The 25,670-nt window shown below is 19.2% G+C and overlaps 1 protein-coding gene across 1 annotated transcript; it reads right to left on the bottom strand.

The window, feature by feature from the left end:
• Window positions 1-404: 404 nt before the first annotated feature.
• Window positions 405-24,679, bottom strand: LOC128965616 (tachykinin-like peptides receptor 99D). The gene is made up of 8 exons (XM_054312346.1): window positions 24,109-24,679; window positions 23,410-23,609; window positions 11,905-12,062; window positions 11,676-11,733; window positions 7,727-7,877; window positions 7,616-7,654; window positions 6,842-6,999; window positions 405-720 (listed from the first exon to the last, which is right to left on the bottom strand). The coding sequence occupies exons 1-8, from the start codon at window positions 24,373-24,375 to the stop codon at window positions 456-458; spliced, it is 1,296 nt and encodes a 431-aa protein (XP_054168321.1). The 5' UTR covers window positions 24,376-24,679; the 3' UTR covers window positions 405-455.
• Window positions 24,680-25,670: the final 991 nt, after the last annotated feature.

The following is a 25,670-nucleotide window of genomic DNA, read 5'->3' as shown; positions in this document are numbered from 1 at the left end:
AGTGAGATTTTTCACAATGATTTATACAATATGACAAAAAATATTTTTTATTAAAAATACAATACGAGAGAATAGTAAGTAAATTATTATACAATAAATACTGAATAAATAAAAGAAAAATTTGGCAAAAAACGTTGAATGTGTCTATTAATAACAAATAATATTTATATTATGATATAAATGAATATTTATTTACCTGTAATAACATATACAATATATATATACAGTATATTAATACATAATTTAATACATCATAATAATACTGTAGTAATAATGTTAATAATAATAATAATAATAATAATAATAATAATAATAATAATAATAATAATAATAATAATAATAATAATAATAATAATAATAATAATAATAGTAATAGTAATAAAATGATAATAAAAACGACAAATGATTAAATATTATATACAATATAAGAATTGTTGGACCGTTTTGTCACACAATCACAGCATTTCAGTTCTGAACGCAAACTTTGGTTGCAGTGATGAGGGCCCGGATGTGGCACTATTGGTATGGAGTGTCTCCGTTACCGTATGAAGACTGATGTCTCCGTTACCATTGTATCGGACTCTCATATCTGTAGGACAGGCTTCTGAGGCACAGCTATATCTCGGCGCTCCGTAATAACGATGCTCTTCAAAGCGTCGGCTCTCATCCCCGGCCCTCAAACATGAACAGCAAAAAGCATTTTTGAATCCCTGGCGAAACCTTTATTTTTATCGTAATTATACAACAAATAACAAAAATTTTAATTACTTATGTGTTATTAAACATTAATGACATTTTCACATAAAACACATCTCTTAATTGTAATTTTTTTTTTATTATAAAAACATTAATTATTGGGACACCTTTTAGTAATGTAATATAATTGTATATTACAAACACAATATTCTAACAAATTATTTTTATAATTAATTATTTTAATAATTTTAATTATTTTCATTTTTTAATATAAAAATTTCATTTCTAAATGAGTTATCTCTCTTATATACCGGTATAATGTATACCGATATATAAATAATATATAAACAAATTAATATTAATATAAATTATATAATAAATTTAAAGATTATAAAATTTAAATAAGACTAGGCGTTCACCCATTCAAGGATTCTAACAATATATAAGTTATTAATAAAAATACTAGTAAATGATTTATTAAAAAAATGACATATTTAACTATTTTTTATTAATCAGAAAAAAATATTTAAAAAAATTAATTATTTAGTTTAGTAACTTAAAAATTAATTTTATTTTCAAAAAAAATATTTAATAAAATCTGATATATTTATACTGTCAATTAATTTTAGATAATTTTTTTATTAATGGTAGAGATATAAAAAAATTGCGAAATATCTATAATGTTTGTTTAGACTTTAAATTAGTTTTTTTTAATAAATTGTTGCAATTTATATAACATTTTATGTTTCATTTTGAACAAAATATTGTAACAGACAATATAATAATAGCCTTCCAATAATATTTCTACTAATATTACACTATATAACAACATTACTAATAAACTATTATTAGAAACACTTCATTGATTTAGTAATTGAAACAAATTTATAATCATTTGATGTAAGAATTTTGATTATTATTTTTTTTAAATTAAATAATAATTTCTATTTTAACAATTAGTTTTCAATAGAATTGATTGTTATTATATTATTTAATACATAAACAAATTTGTCATTTTATTTAATTTTTAATATTATGATAGATTTTTGTTAACAAAAGTTAACTATTAGCAAAATTTATTTCATCGTATTTATAATTTATTTAAAAAAACATCATCATATTTTTGAAAAATTCTATAAATAAATTAAATTATATAAATTTTTGTACCACTAATAATATGAAATAATAAAGCAGTAGACTATATACTGTACACAAAATATAATTTATTTGGTCACAATTTAGCAAAAAATGATTCAATTATAGACTAAAACATACTGTGTTTTCTATGTTATAACAATTGAAAAAAAACAATATATATATACAGTATATAACATTTATATATAATATATTGAAAGCAAAAAAAAATAAGAATCAGATGTGAATCGATATCTTTGTTAGGATTTTCTTCTTATATCTTGTATTTGGAGTCTAAACTAATAAATTATGGATCAAATATAAACTGAATGCTATTTTATTATTATTATTATTATTGATGATAAACTAGCTAAACTAGCAGATATAAAGCAGCAAGGTTATCTATTCTATACAATGATTGCAATCTTTTTGTAATATAAATACTTGACTTTTTATACATGTAGTCTACAATATTATTTAATACTGTATATATCACATAATACAATACAATAGTATCAGAAAAATGAATTATAATATACTATAAAAGAATTTATTTAAATGAATTATTAAATAAATCTTATTTAAATTAAATGCAAATATTCTATTTAATAAATAATAAAAACATTTAACAATAGAATTTAAATTATTTTTAAAATATTAATATATCATATGATATATTAATATTTTATTGTTAATTTTAATTTTGTTATTTATTAATATAATTTTATAACTAAAAAATACTATGTTTAGCTATTTAATTAAAATATATAATATCGTAAACTGAAATTTATTATAAAATTATATTTAAAAAAATATATAAATGTTTTAATAAAATGATTTAATCCGAGATGAAAGTTTTATTTAGATATATATATAAATTCATTTATTTAAATTCATTGAAAAGTGTACTTAAATATAGAAATGTAGTTCACTTAAAAATATGATGACTTGACTCATGTGATATTCAACGAAAAACTCATAACATTTACTTTATTAATAATAAGAAATCAATATATTTTGTGATAAATGTTTGTTTGTCTGGCGTTTATGAGAGAGAGAGAGAGAGAGAGAGAGAGAGAGAGAGAGAGAGAGAGAGAGAGAGAGAGAGAGAGAGAGAGAGAGAGAGAGAGAGAGAGAGAGAGAGAGAGAGAGAGAGAGWATTTAATTTTATTGAATGAGATCAACAATCAAACAAAACAAATGTCAGATTGAATACTAAGATATTTAATATTAGTTTTATTAGTTAAAAGAAAAATTGAGATATTATTATAGGAAACAATTGACATTTGCTGACTAAAAGAGTTAAACTATTATTTTGATTAATTGACGTTAATGTTTAAGTATAATTATAATTACAGTATTAGATTTTAAATATACCTAAAGAAATATATAAATATAATAATTATTATAGTCTATAATTCAATAAATTATTATGATTAATTAATAATAAAAATATATCTATATATTATTCTCTGTATATTTTCAATCAATATTACCAATGCTTAGAATTGTTATGATTATAGTTAATAAAGTACTTTATCTTATATTTTGATAGTATTAGCAATATATCAATATATTTTATTTACTGTATATAAAAATGAGCATGTACAGTTGTAGATTGCTATACAAGTATAATGTGTTTGTCAATTATAACAATTAACTCACATTGAAATATTGTACAGCATATTGCTTAACAATTTAGTCCAGATGTCAATCAAAACATGGCTTATGAGCAATGGATTGACATTTATGTTAATTATATCATTTTATTTTAAAATATGCTAAACTTATTGATAAAAAAACAAATATTGATTTTTTATGTATCATTGCTAATATTGCGAGAAAGTCTTAAACACAAAGGCGGAGATGCTATTAATTACTTTTATCAAAAATACGTTGGATTTAAAGGTGCCCAGGGTAAAGTTGTAGATAATTTTAATCTGAACAAAATTGTAATTGGTAATTTTTAATTAATTGCAAGATAATTGCAGTCGACTATTATTTTAAAAAATTTTTAACAGTCGATTGTAACAGTTAACAGCCGATCTGGTCAATCATACAATTAATTTCAAAATGATCAATTATAATCTTATTTAATTTAAAATTATCTAAAACTTTGCCCTTGGTCACTTTTAAATCAAACGCATTGTTGACCAGATAATTGTAATTAATAGCATCGCCGCCGCCGTTGTTTAAGACTGTAATATTGCTAATATAATATCTGAACTATAATTTTGAATTTTGTTAATATATTACAATACTTATAATTTTATTTATTTATTCTTTTGAAATGTTATATTATTTGAGATATCAATTGTCAATATCAGTAACAATAAAAGACTACAATTTATATACTGTATAATTATTATTTAATATTTAATAGTCTATCATTTAATTTTGTTATAATAATATTTAAAAAATGATTTTTAAATAGTCTATGCATTTGTGTTATTGTAAAAACTAGCAATAAAATATAGTAAGTCTTATTAGAAATATAGGATTAAAAATAAACTTTTGAGAAAAATTAATTTTGTCTACATTTGTATAGAAATTAATAATGATTATAAATAGTCAAATTAAAAATTAAATTGAATTGTTATTTATGTTTAATTAAATTATATCCTACAATTGGTAAACTAAACAAATATTTAAATATTACTTTCTAAATAAATTTTATTCTAATTTCAGTTTATATTTAAAATTGTCTATTTTATAAAATATTTTAAGATAATTAAGATTTAAATAACATTACAACATAAAATTAAAATACAATATTAATTAAAATGTCACATTTTTGTCTATAGTTTAAATAAATCTTTTTGTGAATTAAAACTGTGTATATTTGGTATAATTTAGTAATACATGTACTGTAGTATTAATAATAATAAGTAGTTTTGCAAAATATAAGAATAATGTGTAAAAACATTATTATATAATTATATAAATACAGTTCAATGTATTTGACAATATATGACATATTTTTATATGTGTTTTATTCAATATTTTCAATGATTTATAATTTAATATTAGATTTTATTTTAAATTTAGAAAGTTCAAAAAACAAAAATCTCAAGTTATTTAATTATTGAAACAAATAAAAACTCATTTTCTTAATATTTAAATAATTTATATTACTTTACTAAAAATTGTAGACTTTTTAATGACACAAAAATTACAAATATTAATGCCTATAAATAATTACAAAATATATAATGTATATTATATACTTTAATATTCTACTAATAATTAAGTAAAAATATATATGAATTAAAAAATAATTAATTCGTAAGTATAAGTTTGTCGACCACTAATGTCATTAAATACTTGTCTTATATTAAATCAATAGATGCAATAATATTAATATTTTGTGTATAAAATATGCTTAAAATAGTGCGCATATTAATACTGTTATCAATGATCATCACTAAAAAGTTATATAAAATAAAAACATACAGTACTTACTATATAAAAATTTATATATAAAAACATTGGGTCTACTTATGTATTGATAATAATATTTGGTTAACTGTTTTTTGTGAGTTAGACAGAGAAATCAATTTTTTTTAAATAAGTGTAATCCTCTTACGTATAATAAGACTTCTTAAATAATTGATTGCAATAAATAGCAATAAAAGTCATAAAAATTGTTTAATATTAATCCAAATTCTAAATAAAAAACTTTTCCAATATTACACATTAAACTTATATGTTATAATACAGTATAACTTGTAATGTATAAGACTATCTGTCTATATAATGATAAAGTAGTTGTAGAAAAATAATTTTAATTATAGACTTAAAGTGTACTCTATATAACCATAGTTAAAGTGATAATAGGTTAAAAAAGACAATTTACCACAATATCGTCATATAATATGCTATAATTTATATCAATTAAATAATCAATTATTTATATAATAAAAACTGTATATATATTAATATTAACAACTCAAGTAAAAAGTATAATATTATAGCTAAAAATATCAATTGTGAAGATTTTTATGATATGAAAACTGTAAGTTATTTTTTAAAAAAGTTTATAAATAAATATTAGTTTAGATGTTAGATGTATTTGAATTGAATTAATTAAGTTCTATAAGTTGTTCGGTTTAAAAATTGTATTTTATTTATATATTTATTTTCTAGATTTTACTTTAAAACCCATGAAAAATTTCAAAATATAAATATTATAATAGATTAAAAATACTCTAATAAAAGATTCAGTTTTAATTTACTTGGATATTTTGAAATCATAAATGTTCACAATAATAAAAAAAATAATTTTAATATTTCATGTAATCTAATATTTATTTATATATTGTATTTTAGTCATGTAAAGTTATATAAAATATTATATAGATTATTATTATAAATGAAATAATTAACCATTATATATATATAACTTAAATTAATTTAACAATTTAATCAAAATTAACTAATTTTGAAAAGTATAAAAACTTCAAAATAAACAATTATTTTTAAAATTTTAACAAAATATTTGACTTGTTTTTAATTGTTATAAAAACTACAATTCTCTAATAGGTAAATTAAAAACATATTTTAAAAAATTGTATATTCAGACAATTATATACTATTTTTCTACTTATCATACTATACTTTCAATATTTATTATAGTAATCAATTCAATAGTAACGATTGATTTTGCTATATATATATAAATAACTTTATAAATGGTAATTAAATTTATTATTTATTATTTAATATTATATATATATTATATATTATATATTATATATTATATATTATTCAATAATTTAATATTTTTATTAATTCTATAGAAAAATACTTAAACTAATATTTTATTGATTATAGTTAGCAATTACTTACCATTTGTAAGACATATGCTGTATATTAAACAAACAGAGTGTCATTATTGACAGTCTGTATTAGCATTAAATCATTTAATAATTATATAAATAGTAATGTATAATATATATACAGTATAATTATAGGTAATATAGTTTAATTTATGCATAATATCAATAGTTACCTTGAATTCATCCAGCAATAGACAAATGGATTATATATTGAGTTACTCATAGCTAACCAATAGATCGATAGATATATGTGTTGAACATAATCTGAACTAATCATTTCGGGATAATGAGGCGCCAATAGAAAGTATATATGATATGGAGCCCAACATATCTGTTAATATAATAATTATATTTTTATTACTAATATATTAAATAAATATTAATTATAAACATATTATGCAATTTTGACAACAATAAATTTAGAATTATTATTTGAATATTATTAAAAACCCTATTTGTTTTTAAATTTTTTTATTTTAAATGAAGTACAGTACACACATTATTAAATAGTGTATTTAATTTAATGTGTTTTATAAAAATAAGAGCTTTTTGTGAAACAAATACTAGAAAAATAAGAAATGCATTAAACAAAGTCTTTTGTGAATTATATTTAAGACACAAACATAAAAAACATTAGTGTCTGTGAACATAGAAAAAAATCATTAAATAAATATATATATATCAAATTGAAAATAGACTTAAATTTAGATATTTTATATGTTGTTGTTATTGTTGTTTGCATTAAGTGTTGAATTTCTAAATTTAAGAGTTAAAAGCACTTGACGTGTGTTTGTTAGGCTTTTAACAGAGAAAATACGGAAAACCCATAAAATATAATATATAACTTATAACATATATAATATAAGACTTTTACTGTTTTATGACACTAAACATGTTAAACATTATAGACAAAGTTGTATTGTATGAAATATTATTGAATACTTTACCCCAAATATAGCCACTACCATCATCATCATCTTCACTATCTGTGACAATACATACAAATAAATAAATAAATAAAATGTTAGACCAGTTGACTACCAATTTGATTGACAAACCTTTCTCTTTGATTTAATGCTTTCCATTTGTTTTGCAGTACACTCTCCTATAGCAGAACTGCCCCATAATTCTCGACCCACACGAAAATATGTGTATATCATAGATACTATTGGAAGCATATATGTGACCAACAAAATGATGACATTATATCTATAATCAGCAAAAAATATATCAAACATATAATATAATAAATATTTTATTTTTATATAGAAAACATTATAGTTTTAAAAAATAATAATAACACTTATGTTAGTAATACTTGTTTTTGTTGGTTATTTATTACATCACATCATTTAGATTATGTTTTTTAAATATTTTAGTATATACTGTATTAAAATTGAATTCACTACCTTTAATATAATTTTATATATTAGTATTATATGAATATATGTTTTTTAGGTAATGAAAGATATTTTTATTTATTGAACACTTAAGTCAAATATAAATTGCCGTAAATTTTCATACAAGTGCTCTTATTTTTAATAATGTCTGACTTTTATGACTAAAAAAATATCACATAACTATAATATGTTTAATACACGGCTATATTAAAATCAAGTGTTGACACACAAACTATTCAAATGTTATTCATTTGATACTTAAATTTGTTATACAATCAATGTCTTTGATTGCAATCAAATGTTATAAGAAACTTAAAATTATTAATTATACAAAAATATATTTAAATACTTTAAAAAAACGATTATGGTTTAAATTTCATATAATATTGAGTCTAAAATAAAGTTCAATAATATGATTTTGTAAATTAAAAAAAATACAAATATTAATAGTATTTTTATGCATAATTGTAAGTGTAATTTAATGATATGACTTAAGTTTTACTATAATTAATCTGATTATTGTTTTTATCTAAAATGAATTACAATATGTCTCAACCAATAAGCGACTGAATGTCTAATGTAGTACTCAAGTGAATGATATTATATGTGATGTTTGAACTGACATTAGTGTTGACAAAAAAGAGGAATTTCAAATAAAGAAGAAATTAATATAGCACTACAATAACTATAAATATGGTATAATAGTGTGAAATAAAAATGTCATAATTTAAATGTAATTTTATAAACATAGCTAATAATGTACAAATATATATTCTTGAATTGTTATTTTTATTTATATATAGAAAATATTTATATTGAATCAAAAATTTTAGAATTGTTTAAAAAAATATATCTAAATTCTAAACATAACTTTTCAAATGTGTGACTTAATGATGGAGTATAACGTTAATAATAAAATACATGTATATAATATATTTGTTATATACTGTACTATTAATATACTGTATAAAGTAAATAATATATGTATGTATTATATAGAATATTCTGCAATTTGGTGGCTAAGTTACTGCTTGAATTGTTTTGTATATAATCTCATTGATTGTATTTGCTTTAAGCTATTGTTATCTTAATTATATACATAGTTATTATTATTATTATTATATTCATTTGTGTTATTTTTTGATGTTTATTTACTCGTAAATTATTCCAATTTTCATTAAAATGTAATATTTTCAGAATTAAACGTTAGTTTTTTTTAACTCTATGGACAAAAAATAGCTCTCAATATAATTATAATGATAAACATATTTGAAATATGGGAAACTAGTTTTATTTATTTACGATATAGTGTGTGTGTGTGTGTGTGTGTGTGTGTGTGCCTAACATTTAATTATTAGGATAACATTTAATCTAAACTTATTACTGATGTTTGAATGCAGTTGTAATTTCCTATAAAAACGATTGATTAACATTAGTAGAGCCAAAATAATAGCATCACTTTTACTTCTTAAGACTAAATTAATAGAAATTTCTTTATATTTCTAACTTATAGTCCTATCTATAAATTCATTGTCTTAATTAACTTGAGATCTAGAAGTTTGTGATTATATTAACACATTTTCCAAATAAGTGCCATATATTTGAAAACACTGTAAAGTTATGATTTCATTATTTTTTGGGACTAAAGTAAAAATCAAATTTTAAGAAATATTTTTCTCAATAACTAAAAGATATGAATAATAGAAATTCAATATATTATTTATATCACTGTAAACATTATTATTAAAATGCAATGCTTTTTGAGGAATTTCATCGTATGAATCATGTTATGAATTCATAAAAATGTGTGATTAATGAGATTCCTATAGCATATTATATATATATTTATGAAAAAGCATTATTATTTTGCTATAAATATAAAAATATATTAATGAATTTGAGTGTATAATAAAAACATGATATTAAATTAAAGTTGTCCTATAGTTAAATGTATAATTTGTTGATAATTTATCTTCATTTTCATTCAACATAAAAAAAGTCAAAAGTCATTTAAAATATAAAAATATAAATTGTATAATAAATATAATTATATTTATTCTGCATTTTATTCAAATTTCTTATTCCAACTTTTGTTTTTATTTAAACTAAACATTATTATGTGTTGAATAGTTTATAAAAACGTTTGATATAAATAAATAGTGACAGAATTTCACTTTAAAATATTATATAAATTTTATTTTTGTCTAATATAGTCAACTAAAACAAAGCTTTTGACGCATAATATTATTTGAATCTATAGCCAGAGGTTAGTAATCTTTCTTAATAAATGACAGACTGTCTAATACAGTTGTTATCAATATTTTCTTTAAGATATTTTATACCTTTATAAATGTTATATAATATCACAATATGTAGATTCTATATAAAAACATAATATAAATGTTTATAAACTACATTTAATTTTTATAAAAATTTATAATTTTTATTTTAAACTATTTTAACATAATTTGTTACTATTTTCAACAATTTTTAATAATCATTTACCTATATATCATTTCAAATAATATTCATTATTTATTTATTTCTAAAAAATTAAATTTCAAAATTATTCAGAAAACAGATTTTCTTAGCATCAATAAAATAACTTTATTTCATAAGTTATTTATTATTATTTTATATATTTATATATAAATTCATATAAAAAATTTTACAAATGATTTAAAGTAATCCTAAATATTAAATTCAAGTCTCTTTTATTGTTATTAATATTTAATATGATTATTATATTTTTGTTTTTTTTGATAAATTATTTTGGATTAAAATAAAAACAATATTATCTGTTTCTAAATTGCATACAATAAGAATATAATACTTATTAATCATTTACAGATCAATGAATCTTTTATTAAAAATCAATATATTATTAATTAAACTTAAAAGAATTAAATTAAATTATAAATATATTGGATAATAAAAATTTTAATTATATTTCTTATTTTATTCAATAGAGATTTTAAAAAACTCCAAAATATAATAGTAGACAACAAATATTAATGGTTTTTAATATTTTTACAATATTTTATAATTTTTGTTTTTTAAGAATTTATAACAATATTCTATGTCACTAAACTTTTTTATTTTGAAAATATATTATTTAATATATACTGTACTGTCAACATATTATAATAAATTATACATTTTTCAATCAATTCAAAAAATTGATATTTACAAAAATTTTGTAGTGACTAACTATGAGCTTATAAATAAAAAGTTGTATTTAAAGGTTTGACAACATTTAAGTATAAACTTTATATTTTTAAAGATAAGAGAGATAATGAATGTTAATCTATTGTGTTGTAATTGTTATTTAATAAAATGAAATACTCATTATTAGGGAATATTTTAATACAATATATATATACAAATGATAAATATGTTTTATTAAATAGTAATTAGATGTATAATACAATATATTTTCATGAATAAATAGTTTTTGTGTTATATTTTATTAAAACAACTTAATTATTGATAACATAAATAAAAATTTGGTATTTTAAACATTCATTTACTATATCTTTTTGTTAATAAAATAATAATAGTATAATAAATATATTTTTATTTAATAATAATACAATTAATAGCTTACATATATTCCATTTGTGATTTTGTACTAGGTCCATCAAACCACTCCATGTAACAAATTACTAATCAATAAATATTTATAAAAATTATAATAAAAATATATTTAATAAATAAGTACTATATATATAACAAATATAACAAATATAACAAATATAACAAATATAACAAATATAACAAATATAACAAATATAGTAAATTTTAATATTATTTAAAATAATTATTAATTTGTTTACCTCTTGAGTCTCCATTAGAAAAGACTTCTCTCTCAGTGGTCGAGAAGATAATGTTTGGCAAAGAAAGTAAACTACTGGCGATCCAAATGCAGAAAATTATGTTTATTGTTGTCGTCCGAGACATACGTGGTCTCAATGGATGAACTATTGCCATATATCTGCAAATTAATTGATAATAAGATAATTGTTTGTAATATTTATATGTTATTTAAATATGTTTTTACATTCTATTATAGAATTTTTAATTAATTTGTTTTAGTGTATTATATAATAAATAAAATAAGTCTCAATGTGTCAAATACTTATTTATGATAATTATAGTATAATATAGTTAATTAACAATATTGTAAAATAATGTATATATTATAAATAATTACACATCTTTTACTTATATTTTTTGCTTGATATAATTAAGTTATCATATATCATAAAATATAATATATTTAATTGATTATAATTTAGATAAGTTTATATATCATTAATTATATTATATTATTGTAATTGATTTTAATGATAATGCATATAAATATACATTTATTTGCAATGAGTTTATATACAGTATACAGAGTATAAGATATTAAACATAGTTATCAAATAATGTATTAATTGTAAGATTAATTGCTGATAGTTTAGTCCATAGCTATAAAATTGTGTTATTTTTATGGACAAACCTTAATCTAAATGATAACATTAAAAGTCTATTATATTATGAGCCATAAGATTCTCATGAAGCGCTTTATTGATAAATATAAATATATATAACACTCAAAACAGTATATTTAAATAATAAACACATTTATCACATGATTGTATTGAAAATCGCTGTAAAACCCCAGTGAATGTTTAAAACATATAAAATGTTGTAATTCCCTCTAATTTTCGTCGAAAATAATGCAAATATTTAATTTTTTATAGTTATAAAAGAAAATATATTTTGTTTTTCAATATAAAGTTTAATTTTGTAAATATTGTAATTTTTTTGAGTACTAAATATTTATTATACATTTAATTAACTATTAAATTACAATATTATACCTTTAAGTTATTGTAGTTATGTTAGACTTTTATGTTTTTTATGCAAAACTATTTATTATTTTTAAAACTATTGTGAAAGAAATATTAAAAATCTAATAAAATATTTTGAGAATATTAGGGAATTAAGTTGGGAATTTATAGGGAATTTACTTAAATTTGACAAAAATTATCGTTTAAAAATGTTAAAAAAGTAATTAAAATTATTATATATTTGTTTAAAATTTTGAATAATGAATGTTTTCATCAAATTTTAAAACATTTATTTTTATAGTCCTATTTTTAAATACTAGAAAGTTAAAACTGTCTCAGTACAAGCAAAACCAAAACAATAATGGCAACCACACAATGATACCCTTATTAACTAAATATTTGGTCAATTTTTTTGCCCTTAGTTATAATTTTAATAAAAATGAACATTTAAAATGAGAAAGATAAAAATTATAAATTATTGTTAAAATATTCATTTAAATATTAAGTTGACTTTTAGTTTATTAAACTATATAAATATATAATTTTTTGTCGATATAATATAGTATACATATTGCTTAATAATCTTAAATTAAGTAATTAATTATTTTCAAAAACATTCACTTTATTTTCATAACCATTGTCTTAGCACACCTTCATTTATTTTATCCTAAATACTGCCTAAAGTATTGAACTAATAATAGTATTATTTTCTTTTAGATAACAGACAACAAGTTTTTTACATCTTTGCAAAACTATTTTATTGTCATTAAATATATATATATATATATATATGAGATATAATAATACTTAATACTGTAGACACAACTGTATGTATGATATAGTAGTGGATAAATAGGGAATTCACGCCTAAAGAGTTAGTTTTGGAAACAATTTTACCAAAATCTGGTGTTGACTGCTATATGAATGCATTAATACAAACAATAATACTTCACTGCAATATTTGACTGCATTGTTGTCAACGAAACTTAAATAAAAATTATTACAAAAGTATTAATAAAAATATTAATTTATACATTAATTTTAGAATAACAATAAAATACAAACAAAAATCATTATTATATATTATAGTACACATTTATAGTATTATTATTATTATTATTAAGACCATAATATACAAACACAAACTATATTAATTTTATAGTTTGAAATTTAAAGTAAAATTAGTTAAGTTAAAATATTTAATAGTCAAACAATAACTTAATATAAATTTATAATACAGTATATAAGTTAAATATTAACAATAATTTTTATTTAATTGATAATTTTTAAATAACAATTGTGGTTGACTTATATATATTAATATTTAAAATACTGTACTATATGTCGATATATTGTTATACTTATTGTATGAAATTTAAAAACTTATATCTGAAATGTTTAGATTTATAATAATTACTACAAAATTTTAGTTGTTTAATGCACTTTTAATAAGCAACTATATTTAAAAAGTGTTTTATTAATATACAGTAATATAATAAATAATAATATATGAATATAATAATTTGTTTTATTATATTAAGGCTTTATAATTCTTTAAATATTCAAATGACGTAAATTTAGTGATTATTAAATAAAATAAATTGAACTGTATTTACAATATAACAATTTTCATAAAAATTAAACAAAAAAAGTAAGTATTTAACTAAAGTATTTATGATTCATAAAAATGATAAAACTAATAGTTAATTAAAGAAATAGATTTTTAGGGTTTAATATTTTATTAAAAAACTAATAAAAATAGATTAGACCTTATTTATATATACTTAAAGATGGGCAAATAGAAAGTTTCTAATAAATTTACGTGAGAAAGTTTCTAGAAAATTTCTCATGGATAAATTTCTATAAAAATTTAACTTTATTGTTATACTATGGGATACCCATATCTATACATATTGTAATACTATAAATATATTAATGAGACATATTATATAATGTAGATTACTATATAATACTATTATTCAAATGGGATACATATATAAATAATTATAATTATTTAATAATAATCAGAAAAATTTCTTTTCTAAAATTTTATTCATCATTTTATTATATCATAGTTTAATATAATTAAATAAATTAATTTTTTATTTTAATTAATAATTAAAATACTGATAATAATATTTAATTATTACTTGTAAAAACAATGTTAAAGATAACAAATATTGAGAGAACAAAATTAACCATGGGGATCCAATAAATAGAAATTTATTTTAGAAACTTTCTAGAAATTTCTCTATTATTTTATAAATTTCTCTTTTTTTGCCAGTAACTGTATTAGTAAAATAACATTTTGTATTTTAACAATTTTACGCTCAAAGTTCTTTAGTAATTTGTTTTGTTTTTTTTTTGAATAAACTAATTATATTTTAGCATTATTTTAACTATTTTTTCTAATTTAACTAATCAGTATAAATAAATACATTATTTATAATAAAAATATTATTATTTAACAATATTTAGTAATATTAATGAAATTATAATCAATTTACATCTTTATTATCTTTAATATTTGTGTTATAATTTATATAAGTGGGTAACTATTATGTTATTACTGTTTGTATTAAAAATGTTTTGTTTTAAATCTCAAGTAAAACTTATGTTTTACTAACAATAGTTATAAAATGAAACTTTTTGACTGACAATTTGTTTGAAAAGTTATAGAAAAATGAAACAACAAAAATCGCATAATTAAAAATTTTATTATTTTATAATTATTATTTCAACAAAAACTATCCAAATTAAATAAAATATTATTAATAAAAATTATGATGTTTATATTGTAATGGAAATTTGATGATAATATTTTTTTATTATATAGATTTGTATTAAATTCACAAATAAAAGCCTTATTTTGACATTATATTACATTTAGGGCTATATTTGAAGGTAAAACTAGATATTAAAGCAAATATAGATAGTATTGAGATATAAATGAATGAATTTGTGACAGAATCACAAAATTGGATTCATATTAGAAATACAATTACAACTTAACAACTCTCCATTGTATCCATAGTTTGTCAATATTTTTATTTATTTTTTGTTGTGTTATTATTGTGTTAGTTGTAGTAATAATTGTTGTAATAGTCTTCTCATATCAAACAATATTTCTTAACAAAGGATACAAAAAATATTAATTTAGTTTTTGTGTTAATCGATAACAAATTAAAAGCAATGCAAACAAATTAAAGTATTTGATTAATTGCTGTTCATTCATAATATTATTTAATTATACAAATTATTTTTAAAAATGTAATCAATGTTGAGAGATGTTAAAAATTACCAAAAAATTTTTTTATAAAGTTAAATGTATAAATATATTGTGTTATTAATTTTATTTTGAAATTAACACAACACATAAAAATATCTAATTTATAGATATTTAATTATATTTATATTCCATGTATTCTACTGTATAAATAAAGTGCAAGTAAAATAAAATTAGTTAATTTATAATAACAATTATATGAAAGATCAAATTAATATTAATTATAATAAAGTATTTATGTTTATAGATATTTTTAAAAATTATTTATACTAAAGTTTTACATATTTTTATTTAATTTAAATATTTATAAATACTAATAATAAATTTCTTATAAATAATTTTGAAGAATTTTTTATTTGCCATCACTAATCATAAAAAATACAAAAAATATATACATTATATTTACAGTATATATAAGATTAAGTGATTATTGAAGAAATTGAAATCTATTGTTATCGCAAATCAAGATTTTTTTTTTGGTTTTAGGTTCAAAACAAATCGACAACAGTTTCAGACAAATCATTAGTTTTATATATTATTATTTTTATTGTTGTTTAGTCTTAAACTAATATGTATTAAACAAACAAAAAAATAGACTGATTATTAAAGGACTGTCCGATTATGAGATTTTATAGTCAATGGTCGCGACTTATTATAGCTTTAACTTTGAACAAAGCTTAAAGCTATCAACAATTAATACAAATATTATTATTGTAAGCTTACGTCTAATTTACATAAATTAATTAAAATATTTTTTTGATTGTATATTTGTATAATTAAAAAAGATTACACAATAGAATTAAGTTTTTTGATTAGTTTTTTTTGAATTAAATAAATAGTTAGTTTCAATCATTTATATTTGGATTTACGACTTTTAATTATGTCGAGATTATTTATTTATTATTATATCAAACATACATTTTAATTAAATACTTATATACATTATTAAATTAAAAATGATTTTTACATAAATTATAATAAACACAATTTTTAAGAACTTTATTATAAATAATTATATCATTTTTCCTTAATTATTACAGTACTATTATACCAGTATTTTATTATGACTAAATGTAAATTTATTTGCATAAATTATGCTTAAAATAAAAATTAATATTTATTAAAACTCACGTTTATATTGTTAAAAAATGAATTATTTAAAAATCAAAATGTTAAATTTTACAGAAATACAGTATTATATAATTTAATTTATATTATAAAAAATTTGTACATGTTAAGTATTATAAATAAATACTAGATTAGTTACAATTTGATATTATAATATTATATATGCAAAAATTGAGTGCTGACTTTATTAACATATAAATAGCTAATACTTGAATAGAAATACTATGTTATATGACATAAATTGTGATTAATAACTTCACAACTTATAATATTCACCAGAGATATTGAATCCTAATAAAACCTAAAAAGCTATATATATGTATAGTCTAAGTATGTATGCTATCAATGTTTTATACTTTTGCTCACTCACTCACTCACTCACTCACTCACTCACTCACTCACTCACTCACTCACTCACTCACTCACTCACTCATTCATTCACTCACATATTATTTATTTGTCATATATTTATACAATGATATAAGATATAAGAATATATTCTTTTATTTCAATATAGTTATTATTTTTGGAGAAAAAATTATGACATAAAAATAAATTTATATTCAAAAGCATTTCCGCACTAATGCTTCAAAAAGCTATAGAATCGTACAAATCAACTGATATTTTATTAATTTCTTTTGCCTTATCGTCCCATTTATTGTCGGATATAATAATCTATTCATATTGTGGTTTATACCGTATATGTAATGTTTAGACCAGACTACCAGTGTATCACACATTTATAATACAATTGAGTGATCAATATATGGTTGGAGAATACATTTGATAAAAACAATTTATGATAATTTGAGATCTATTGTGTCAAACATTTCAATATACATGTCTAGTTATTGTCCATAAAATTCATATATACTATAGAGTGCAGTAAAATAAACTTTCATATTATTTGCATTGTTTCTATATATTAATATTTCTGGGAAAACAATTGTTAGTTGCATTTTTCTTTGTCTCTTTTATAATATGTATATATAAAATTGTTTTTTAATATAAATTCTAGATTTAATGTTTGGTAATAATTATATTAAATGAAAATTACTAATTATTGATAAAAATAACTATTGCTGTAATTATTTAATATATAACAAATATAAGTTCTTTATAAGACTTCTTTAAAACACAAAGAAAGGTTAACTAATAAAGATATAATATATTAATTACATAAATAAATGCTAAAAAAGATATTTTTAAATATCTATATATATATATATATGAATTTTTTCAATTGAATTATACAAAAATTTATGTCTTGTTTGTCATCTAAATTAGTTTTTTCAGTGCTTTGAAAATATACACATTCAATAAAATTCAATACTTATTGAAAAAATGTACTTAAAAAGCATATTTCTTAGATTATATGATATAAAGTAAATGTATAAAAAATGAAGAGAGAGRGAGAGAGAGAGAAGAAACAAATTATTTGTTACTATTTGTTGTTCAATAATATTGCTTTTATAAGATGACTCGTTTGTGTATACGATATAACAATTGTTTGATTTCGTAAAAAGCGGACATTTATTTGTGAAAAAAGTTTGCAATGGGTTTATCACAAGCAAACAATTTCTAAATATATTTTTCTGCTGATTATTATTATTATTTTTATTATAAAAGTAATCTACAAAAAGCAAACTTTAAATGAGTAAAAAAGTCAAGAACCCGAAACATTTCTTTGATGATATCAAAAATAAAATGAGTTAAAATTTTTGTAAAAAATAGAATTTTTATAAATAAATGTTTTCGGAAATATTATCAGCAAAAATAACAGTATTGTTTGTATTGGTAAACGCAAACACACTATACATTTGAGACGTTAATATTAAGAAAACAAAAAATATGAAATAAATAAACCAAACAATTCATCTCTCATTACATTTACTTGTCATTCACTTTCTTGTAATCCTATAATCCATTAAAATATTTAGGTTAGAGTTTTGCATTAATTTTACACCAATTTGTTTATTACTAAATAAATAATTTTTAATTAATAATCAAAACAATTTTTACATAAATAAATAAAATAATTAGGTACAATGTTTATTTAAATGCAATTATATAATAATCAGAATATATCAGATATATTAATCAAAATATACTGTAATAACATAAATATTTATAAAATATACAAAGCCTTATAAAGCTTATTGATAATTTAACAGTTAATTTTAAATAAATTTATATTTATGGATGCATCTTTAAATAACGTAAAAAATAAAATAATAATAATAACATAAAAATAGAAAATATAGTAAAAAACAATGTTAAAATAACAATCACTGTGACATGAAAAACAAGAGTAATTATATATAAGTCAAATAATAAAAATAATTCAAAAAGGAAATTAAAAACAAGTAAAAAACAAATTTTTCAATAATATTTTCAATAAATAAATAATATTTTTCTCAGAATATATCATATATTTGATGGCAGAGAATCTCCTATTAGTTGATTCACTGTTTTTTATTTTGAAAATGAGATTTTGCTTAACTGACACCCGTAAAGCAATACCATATGTATAGACATGGCGTTAAATTTTAATATAACTAAAAAATGGGTTCAAAATTGAGTTAAAGATAACTATTTTCATCAAATTTTATAATTTATAAGTAATAGAATATTCTGTGGAATATAATATAGGGTATCATTTAGTGTAATCTCAATAAATAGTTTTAAGATAAGATCAACTTTTTTAACGGCTTAGGCGTAACATTAATACAACTTTCAATAAAATATGTATCATATAAATTGTTGGACTATACCTTTTAATTTTTTAAATTATTAACTGAAGTTTACAAATATGGGTTTAAATAATAATAATTAATTTATTAAATTTTATAATGAAAAACTTGAAAAAATCAAATTAGCTCAAATATATTCATTATAAGCAATTCAAATCACAATCTTTTTTAATACTTTTTTAATACAATCTATTGTTTTTCTCAAATTATTATTACGCGTTTTTCATATAATAAAATTATTTTCTATTTAATAATAATTTTTCATAAAACTATATAATAATAAATAACAATAATATTAATGCATTGCTTTAGCATTAAAAATAAAATCTAAATTAAAAGAATACTGAAATTATTGTCAATATTTGACATATCAGTCAATAATAAAAATAGTTTTTTTTGTAGAATCACTCCTACATTAAGAATATACTATATGTATATAAATATATAGTTATTGATAAATAAAAATCTATACAAATATTATTGTATGCATTTAACAAACCAAACATTTAGCCCAAATATTTATCCACATTTTGCTACAATTTTTATTATACTATACAACCAACACAAATTCAAACATTTATTTATATAATAATTTTTTATTCAAATATTTTCATTTGTACGTAATTTTGTAGTTCCGTTCAAAAATAAATTTTTATCAAAACAAAACTAAAGTTATGTTTATATCAAATTTTAAAGTACAATATTTCACATTTTATATCAATTTATAAAAAATTTATAAAATAATTTGATTTGTGATATTGATTTTTATTAGAGTAGGTTTTTTAATGGTAATTTACTTACTTTATTTAAATACAGCATATAGTATGTATAATATTATAGTTACATTTTAAAACTATTAGTATAATTTTAGTAAAATTTGAGTAATTAGTTTCTAATAATTATGAATAAAAAAATAATAAAAAATAAAAATATTTATGAATTTGCAGTTTATATTATTTCGTTTCTATTAGGACACTGAACATTGAAATTAATGAAAAATATGTTTAATTATCATAAGAGTAATTAAAAATTAGTTTGATTTCATAGCTAATGACGTTGTATTGCCTTTTGTATTACACTTTCAAACAATTTTAATAGTGAATCTCTAGTAATAAATAATTAATGGATTTTAAGTGATAAACTAAATAAATGAATTTACGAAATATACTATTAATATATGTATAACTATTGATATAATACCAATCAATTGACGAGTAATACTATTAATATTTTGATACATATTATTAATATTATATACTGTATATTACATTGTATTCACATAAATATACTGTATATATATATTGTATATGCTATCATAATAACCATTAATGATCATTATTAATGATATTTATTATTATTTATATTATTTACAAACATTGATTATTAAAAAACTTTTGATATTCAATTAAAGCCACTTAATTTTAAAAAAATTATTTACTATTAATGTGTTTTTAGGAATTATTATTATTATTTTATACAGAAGTACATTATTATTATAACTACTAAGTTTGATAAATAATATATATATATTTGTAATCATATAATCCGAAAATTAAATTTTGATTAAACAACATATTTGTAAGAAATATATTATAAAATATATTAATTTTACGGATTTTATGATCTCTCAAATACTATAATATAAAATAGTTGATCATAATAATGGTATTATTATTATTATGTTTTTTATAAAACATTTTATAAAATACTATATAATATATATGTATTATATGATATATAGTATATATCATATATATCATATATATCATATATACATATATATTGGTATAAAACAATTTTTATGTCATCTAACTATAAATAGTAATAAACACAGTGTGACATTCAATGTAATATATTATTTAACGTATAGCAGAATACTATACAGTACTCTATTATACAGTGTATAGTAAAAACATTGAATATCATAAGTGATATCTTTTCATTAAATGCTTACATTTTTAGTGTCATTCCGTGAATCAATTGTTTTCGGAATTTTTTAAATATAGTAATTATAGCTTAAAAATATATGATTTTAATATTAATTTAATGTTGTGTTTAAATGCAATATTATGCAATACAACTCTCAGCAACAAAAAAAATATATAAAAATAAACGGTTAAAACCAGTGAAGGAATAACTTTCATAAACAGATAGCAAATATCACAAAATTATGGTATACTGTATATGGCATACAAGGCATGTAATGGCTCATAATGTTATAAAAAGGCACACATAATGATATCTATATATCTATATATATATATATCGCAATTACGTGATATATAAAAATTACTTTCACAGCAATGTCTAAATCGTATTAACTCTTTTTCTATTAAATTAACTTTTGTTTTATAAGACATTAAATGCGTTATAACTTAAATAGTATTTTTGATTTTACTTAAAAATGTAAATAAAATTATACTCTATTATTAACATTTACAATTAAATACTGTTTATAACTTATGATAATTATCAAAATGCTTTGTCTTAAATAAAATCAGGTGTTTTTGTTATTTTACTAAATAATATACAGTAGATTATATACTGTATTTGATAAGTCTTATTTTAAATACATTTACTTTACTGTGAGAGTAGAAAATAATTTATATAATAATATGATATATTTAAATATGTAACTATAATTTTTTGGTTACAGATATAATAATAATAATGTCAATAAAAACTTAGAGATATATAATATATATAACTTTATATTTACAGTATATATAATAATTGTTATATACTGTATATATAACGTAAATTCTAAATATTCTACTAATTTGAAAATAAAATATGTTTTATTAGTTTAGTAATTGCCAAAATAAATGTTGTAGTTATTTGATTAGTTATAAATATAAATATATATTAATTATATAAAATTTTATATTGTAGAATATATTAAATAATCTATGTAATATTGATTATTTGTAGTTAAAAACCAATTTTCAAAATCAAAAACAATTTTACTAAATTTTTATATTAAATGTTTAATGTTTTATTAATTAATACACTGATGGATAGTTAACATAATGTTTATCCTTTAGAGAGCATTATTACTTAATTGAAATTATAATTAAAAGATTTACAGTAATATATATACTTAGTCTTAATATGAATTAAGACATATAATCTTTATCTTTGTTAATCGCTTTTATAATGACATCAACTATTTTTTAATAACTACTTATTTAACAATTTTTATTTAAAAAAAATAATTTTATAATTCTTAAAATTTTTCAAAGTAATAATTTTTTAAAACATATTTTTATAGATAATAATGTAAAAATTACATATAACGTATAAAATTATATTTACAAAAACTATGAAACATACCTGTCAATAGCTATTGCCATTAATGTGAAAACACTGGCGCCCACCGAAACAATAGCAATAAAGTTGGAAATTTTACAATAAAACTGACCAAAAGGCCAGTCACTGTTCAACATATAGATAAAGTTGAATATAACGTTAAGTGTGGACACCATTGTGTCGGCCAAACTAAGGTTAACCAAAAAATAATTGGTAACCGTTCGCTATAAAAAAATACAAATTATATTTATTACATAACAATATAATACATTTCAAAATTTATTTATTTTGTAAAATTTCCTTTTTCGATATCTGTATGCGATTATTGCTAAATTATAACTATAATAATATAACTAAGTATATATCTATTTTGAAATTATATTTGAAATACTATACTATAACTTAGTTTAATTTTGTTATTGTTTAGTATCTCTACGGAATAGTAAATGGTACATTATAAATATTATAATTTAATATATGCAAATAATATGTGCAAATATAGTGTATATGAAAGTTTATGATTATATGTATATAACTATAAAAATTATATGTTGCGGTCAATTACATAGTATGGTTTACACAGTATTTGTTACATCTATAATATAATAATAATGTAGTCTATATTCTGTGAGTATTAAAGGGTATATAAAGTGATAGTATTTGAGTGCAATAAATGAAATGAGTTTTAATGGTTAGTATATAAAATCATATGTAATGACCTACCATTCTCTTGTGTGCCAAAACAATCCATATGACAATGATATTACCGCCGGCGGCCACTATAACCATAGTCCCGAACACTATAGTCCACAAAATTTGTTGCCAAATGGGAAGTATGAATATGTTTTCGGGTGGCATCTCTGTTGTGCTCATATCGGAGGAACTGTTATCATAGATGATGGTAGTGTCCATCACTATTGGGTCACTCTTGTTAAGCATTGTCGACACAATTTTGTCGCTGTTATACAACTCTATGACCATACTATCCATACTTTCAATTTTGATTATAAGTTTACGTTTTTCGTCGATAAATATATTCTCTTATTTTTGTTTGCAATACAAACAACTTTTGTTGTAGTATTTGTTATGTAAGTCTATATCAGATGTGATGTTTGGTCTTTAAGTGAAGCCATTAGTTAATTATATTATTGTTGAGCCATCACAGCATCCAAACCGTTCATTCAAATGGCTGAGTAGTTGTCGGAGTTTTAATGATTAAATCGGATTTATTGATAACTAAATGTTTAAATGTGTTCAGACAAATGTTTCAATTTGTGGCACTTAAGTCCTAAACTCTTATATAAAGACACGAACTTTTGTGTTGAAAATACCACAAAATTGCACTTTAATTTTATTAAGTCTTTAGTTTATGTAAACTATAGTTGAATTACAAAATAGTACTCTAAGTGGTACTCAATTATACAATATAGTCCACAAAATTGAAAAGTAACATAAAATTGATATCATATTTATTACTAAAAGTATTTTACAGAAAAATGTGAGTCAATTTTGAACAATTGTTTAACTTTTTTGTTTAGTGCGAAATGTGGTGAAAACTTTATGAAAACAAGTTTTAAGGATTTAATTACTTGTTTTTTGATAGTTAACAATACATTAATCTTTCACTTTGTCGAGTGGCTGTGAAATTACAGATTAAATTAAAAGTAAAAGTTATTTTTTAAAGACAGACACAACACTCAAATCATTGAGCGGTAAGAATCTGCTTATTATTGCCAATAAACTCGTCATATAAATGGTAAAACTGACGGCACTAACGGTGCGCACGACTATCGGCCAAAGCTATGATCCGCACAGGCGTTATCAGACCAGTTGTGTTTATTTGGCAAATTATTTTACTCTTGTGTTTTACAAATTTTAAGTAATATATAAAAAAAATATTTTTTTTTGATTTCAAATTTATTAAAAAATAGAATTAAAATATGTTATCTATTTATATGGTATGTTTCAAACGACAAAAAGTATAATTAAATGTATTTTTTAAAAATACTATAAAAAAACTTAAATTATAAAGAAAATGATTGATGAAAAATAATGTTAACTTTAATTATTTCCGACGTTTCCAATCAGTATAATAGGAATACAATATTACGAGTGCTAACAATAAAGTCTTTACTTAGAAATTGATGCAAATCTAAGGACATTAAAAATGTCATCAATAAGACAACCGATTATATAATTATAATAAATTAAATATTTCTAACAATTCATTATTATAGAGTATATACTGTATTATTAACTGTAATAATAATTATTTAAAATTTTTT

This window comes from Oppia nitens, unplaced genomic scaffold (genome assembly GCF_028296485.1).
Source record: "Oppia nitens isolate AA-2021 unplaced genomic scaffold, nextdenovo-longstitch-racon4-pilon3 scaffold17_pilon_pilon_pilon, whole genome shotgun sequence".
Taxonomy (NCBI): domain Eukaryota; kingdom Metazoa; phylum Arthropoda; class Arachnida; order Sarcoptiformes; family Oppiidae; genus Oppia; species Oppia nitens.
Note: the sequence above shows the minus strand (reverse complement) of the source record. Positions and strands in the feature narration are given on the sequence as shown.

Excerpts from the sequence above, each read along its gene's own strand:
- LOC128965616 (XM_054312346.1), bottom strand. The coding sequence starts at position 24,375 with ATGGATAGTATGGTCATAGAGTTGTATAACAGCGACAAAATTGTGTCG. Across the intron at positions 12,063-23,409 it reads ATGGCAATAGCTATTGACAG|ATATATGGCAATAGTTCATC; the intron begins GTATGTTTCATA and ends ATTAATTTGCAG. Across the intron at positions 7,878-11,675 it reads AAATCACAAATGGAATATAT|ATATAATGTCATCATTTTGT; the intron begins GTAAGCTATTAA and ends TGCTGATTATAG.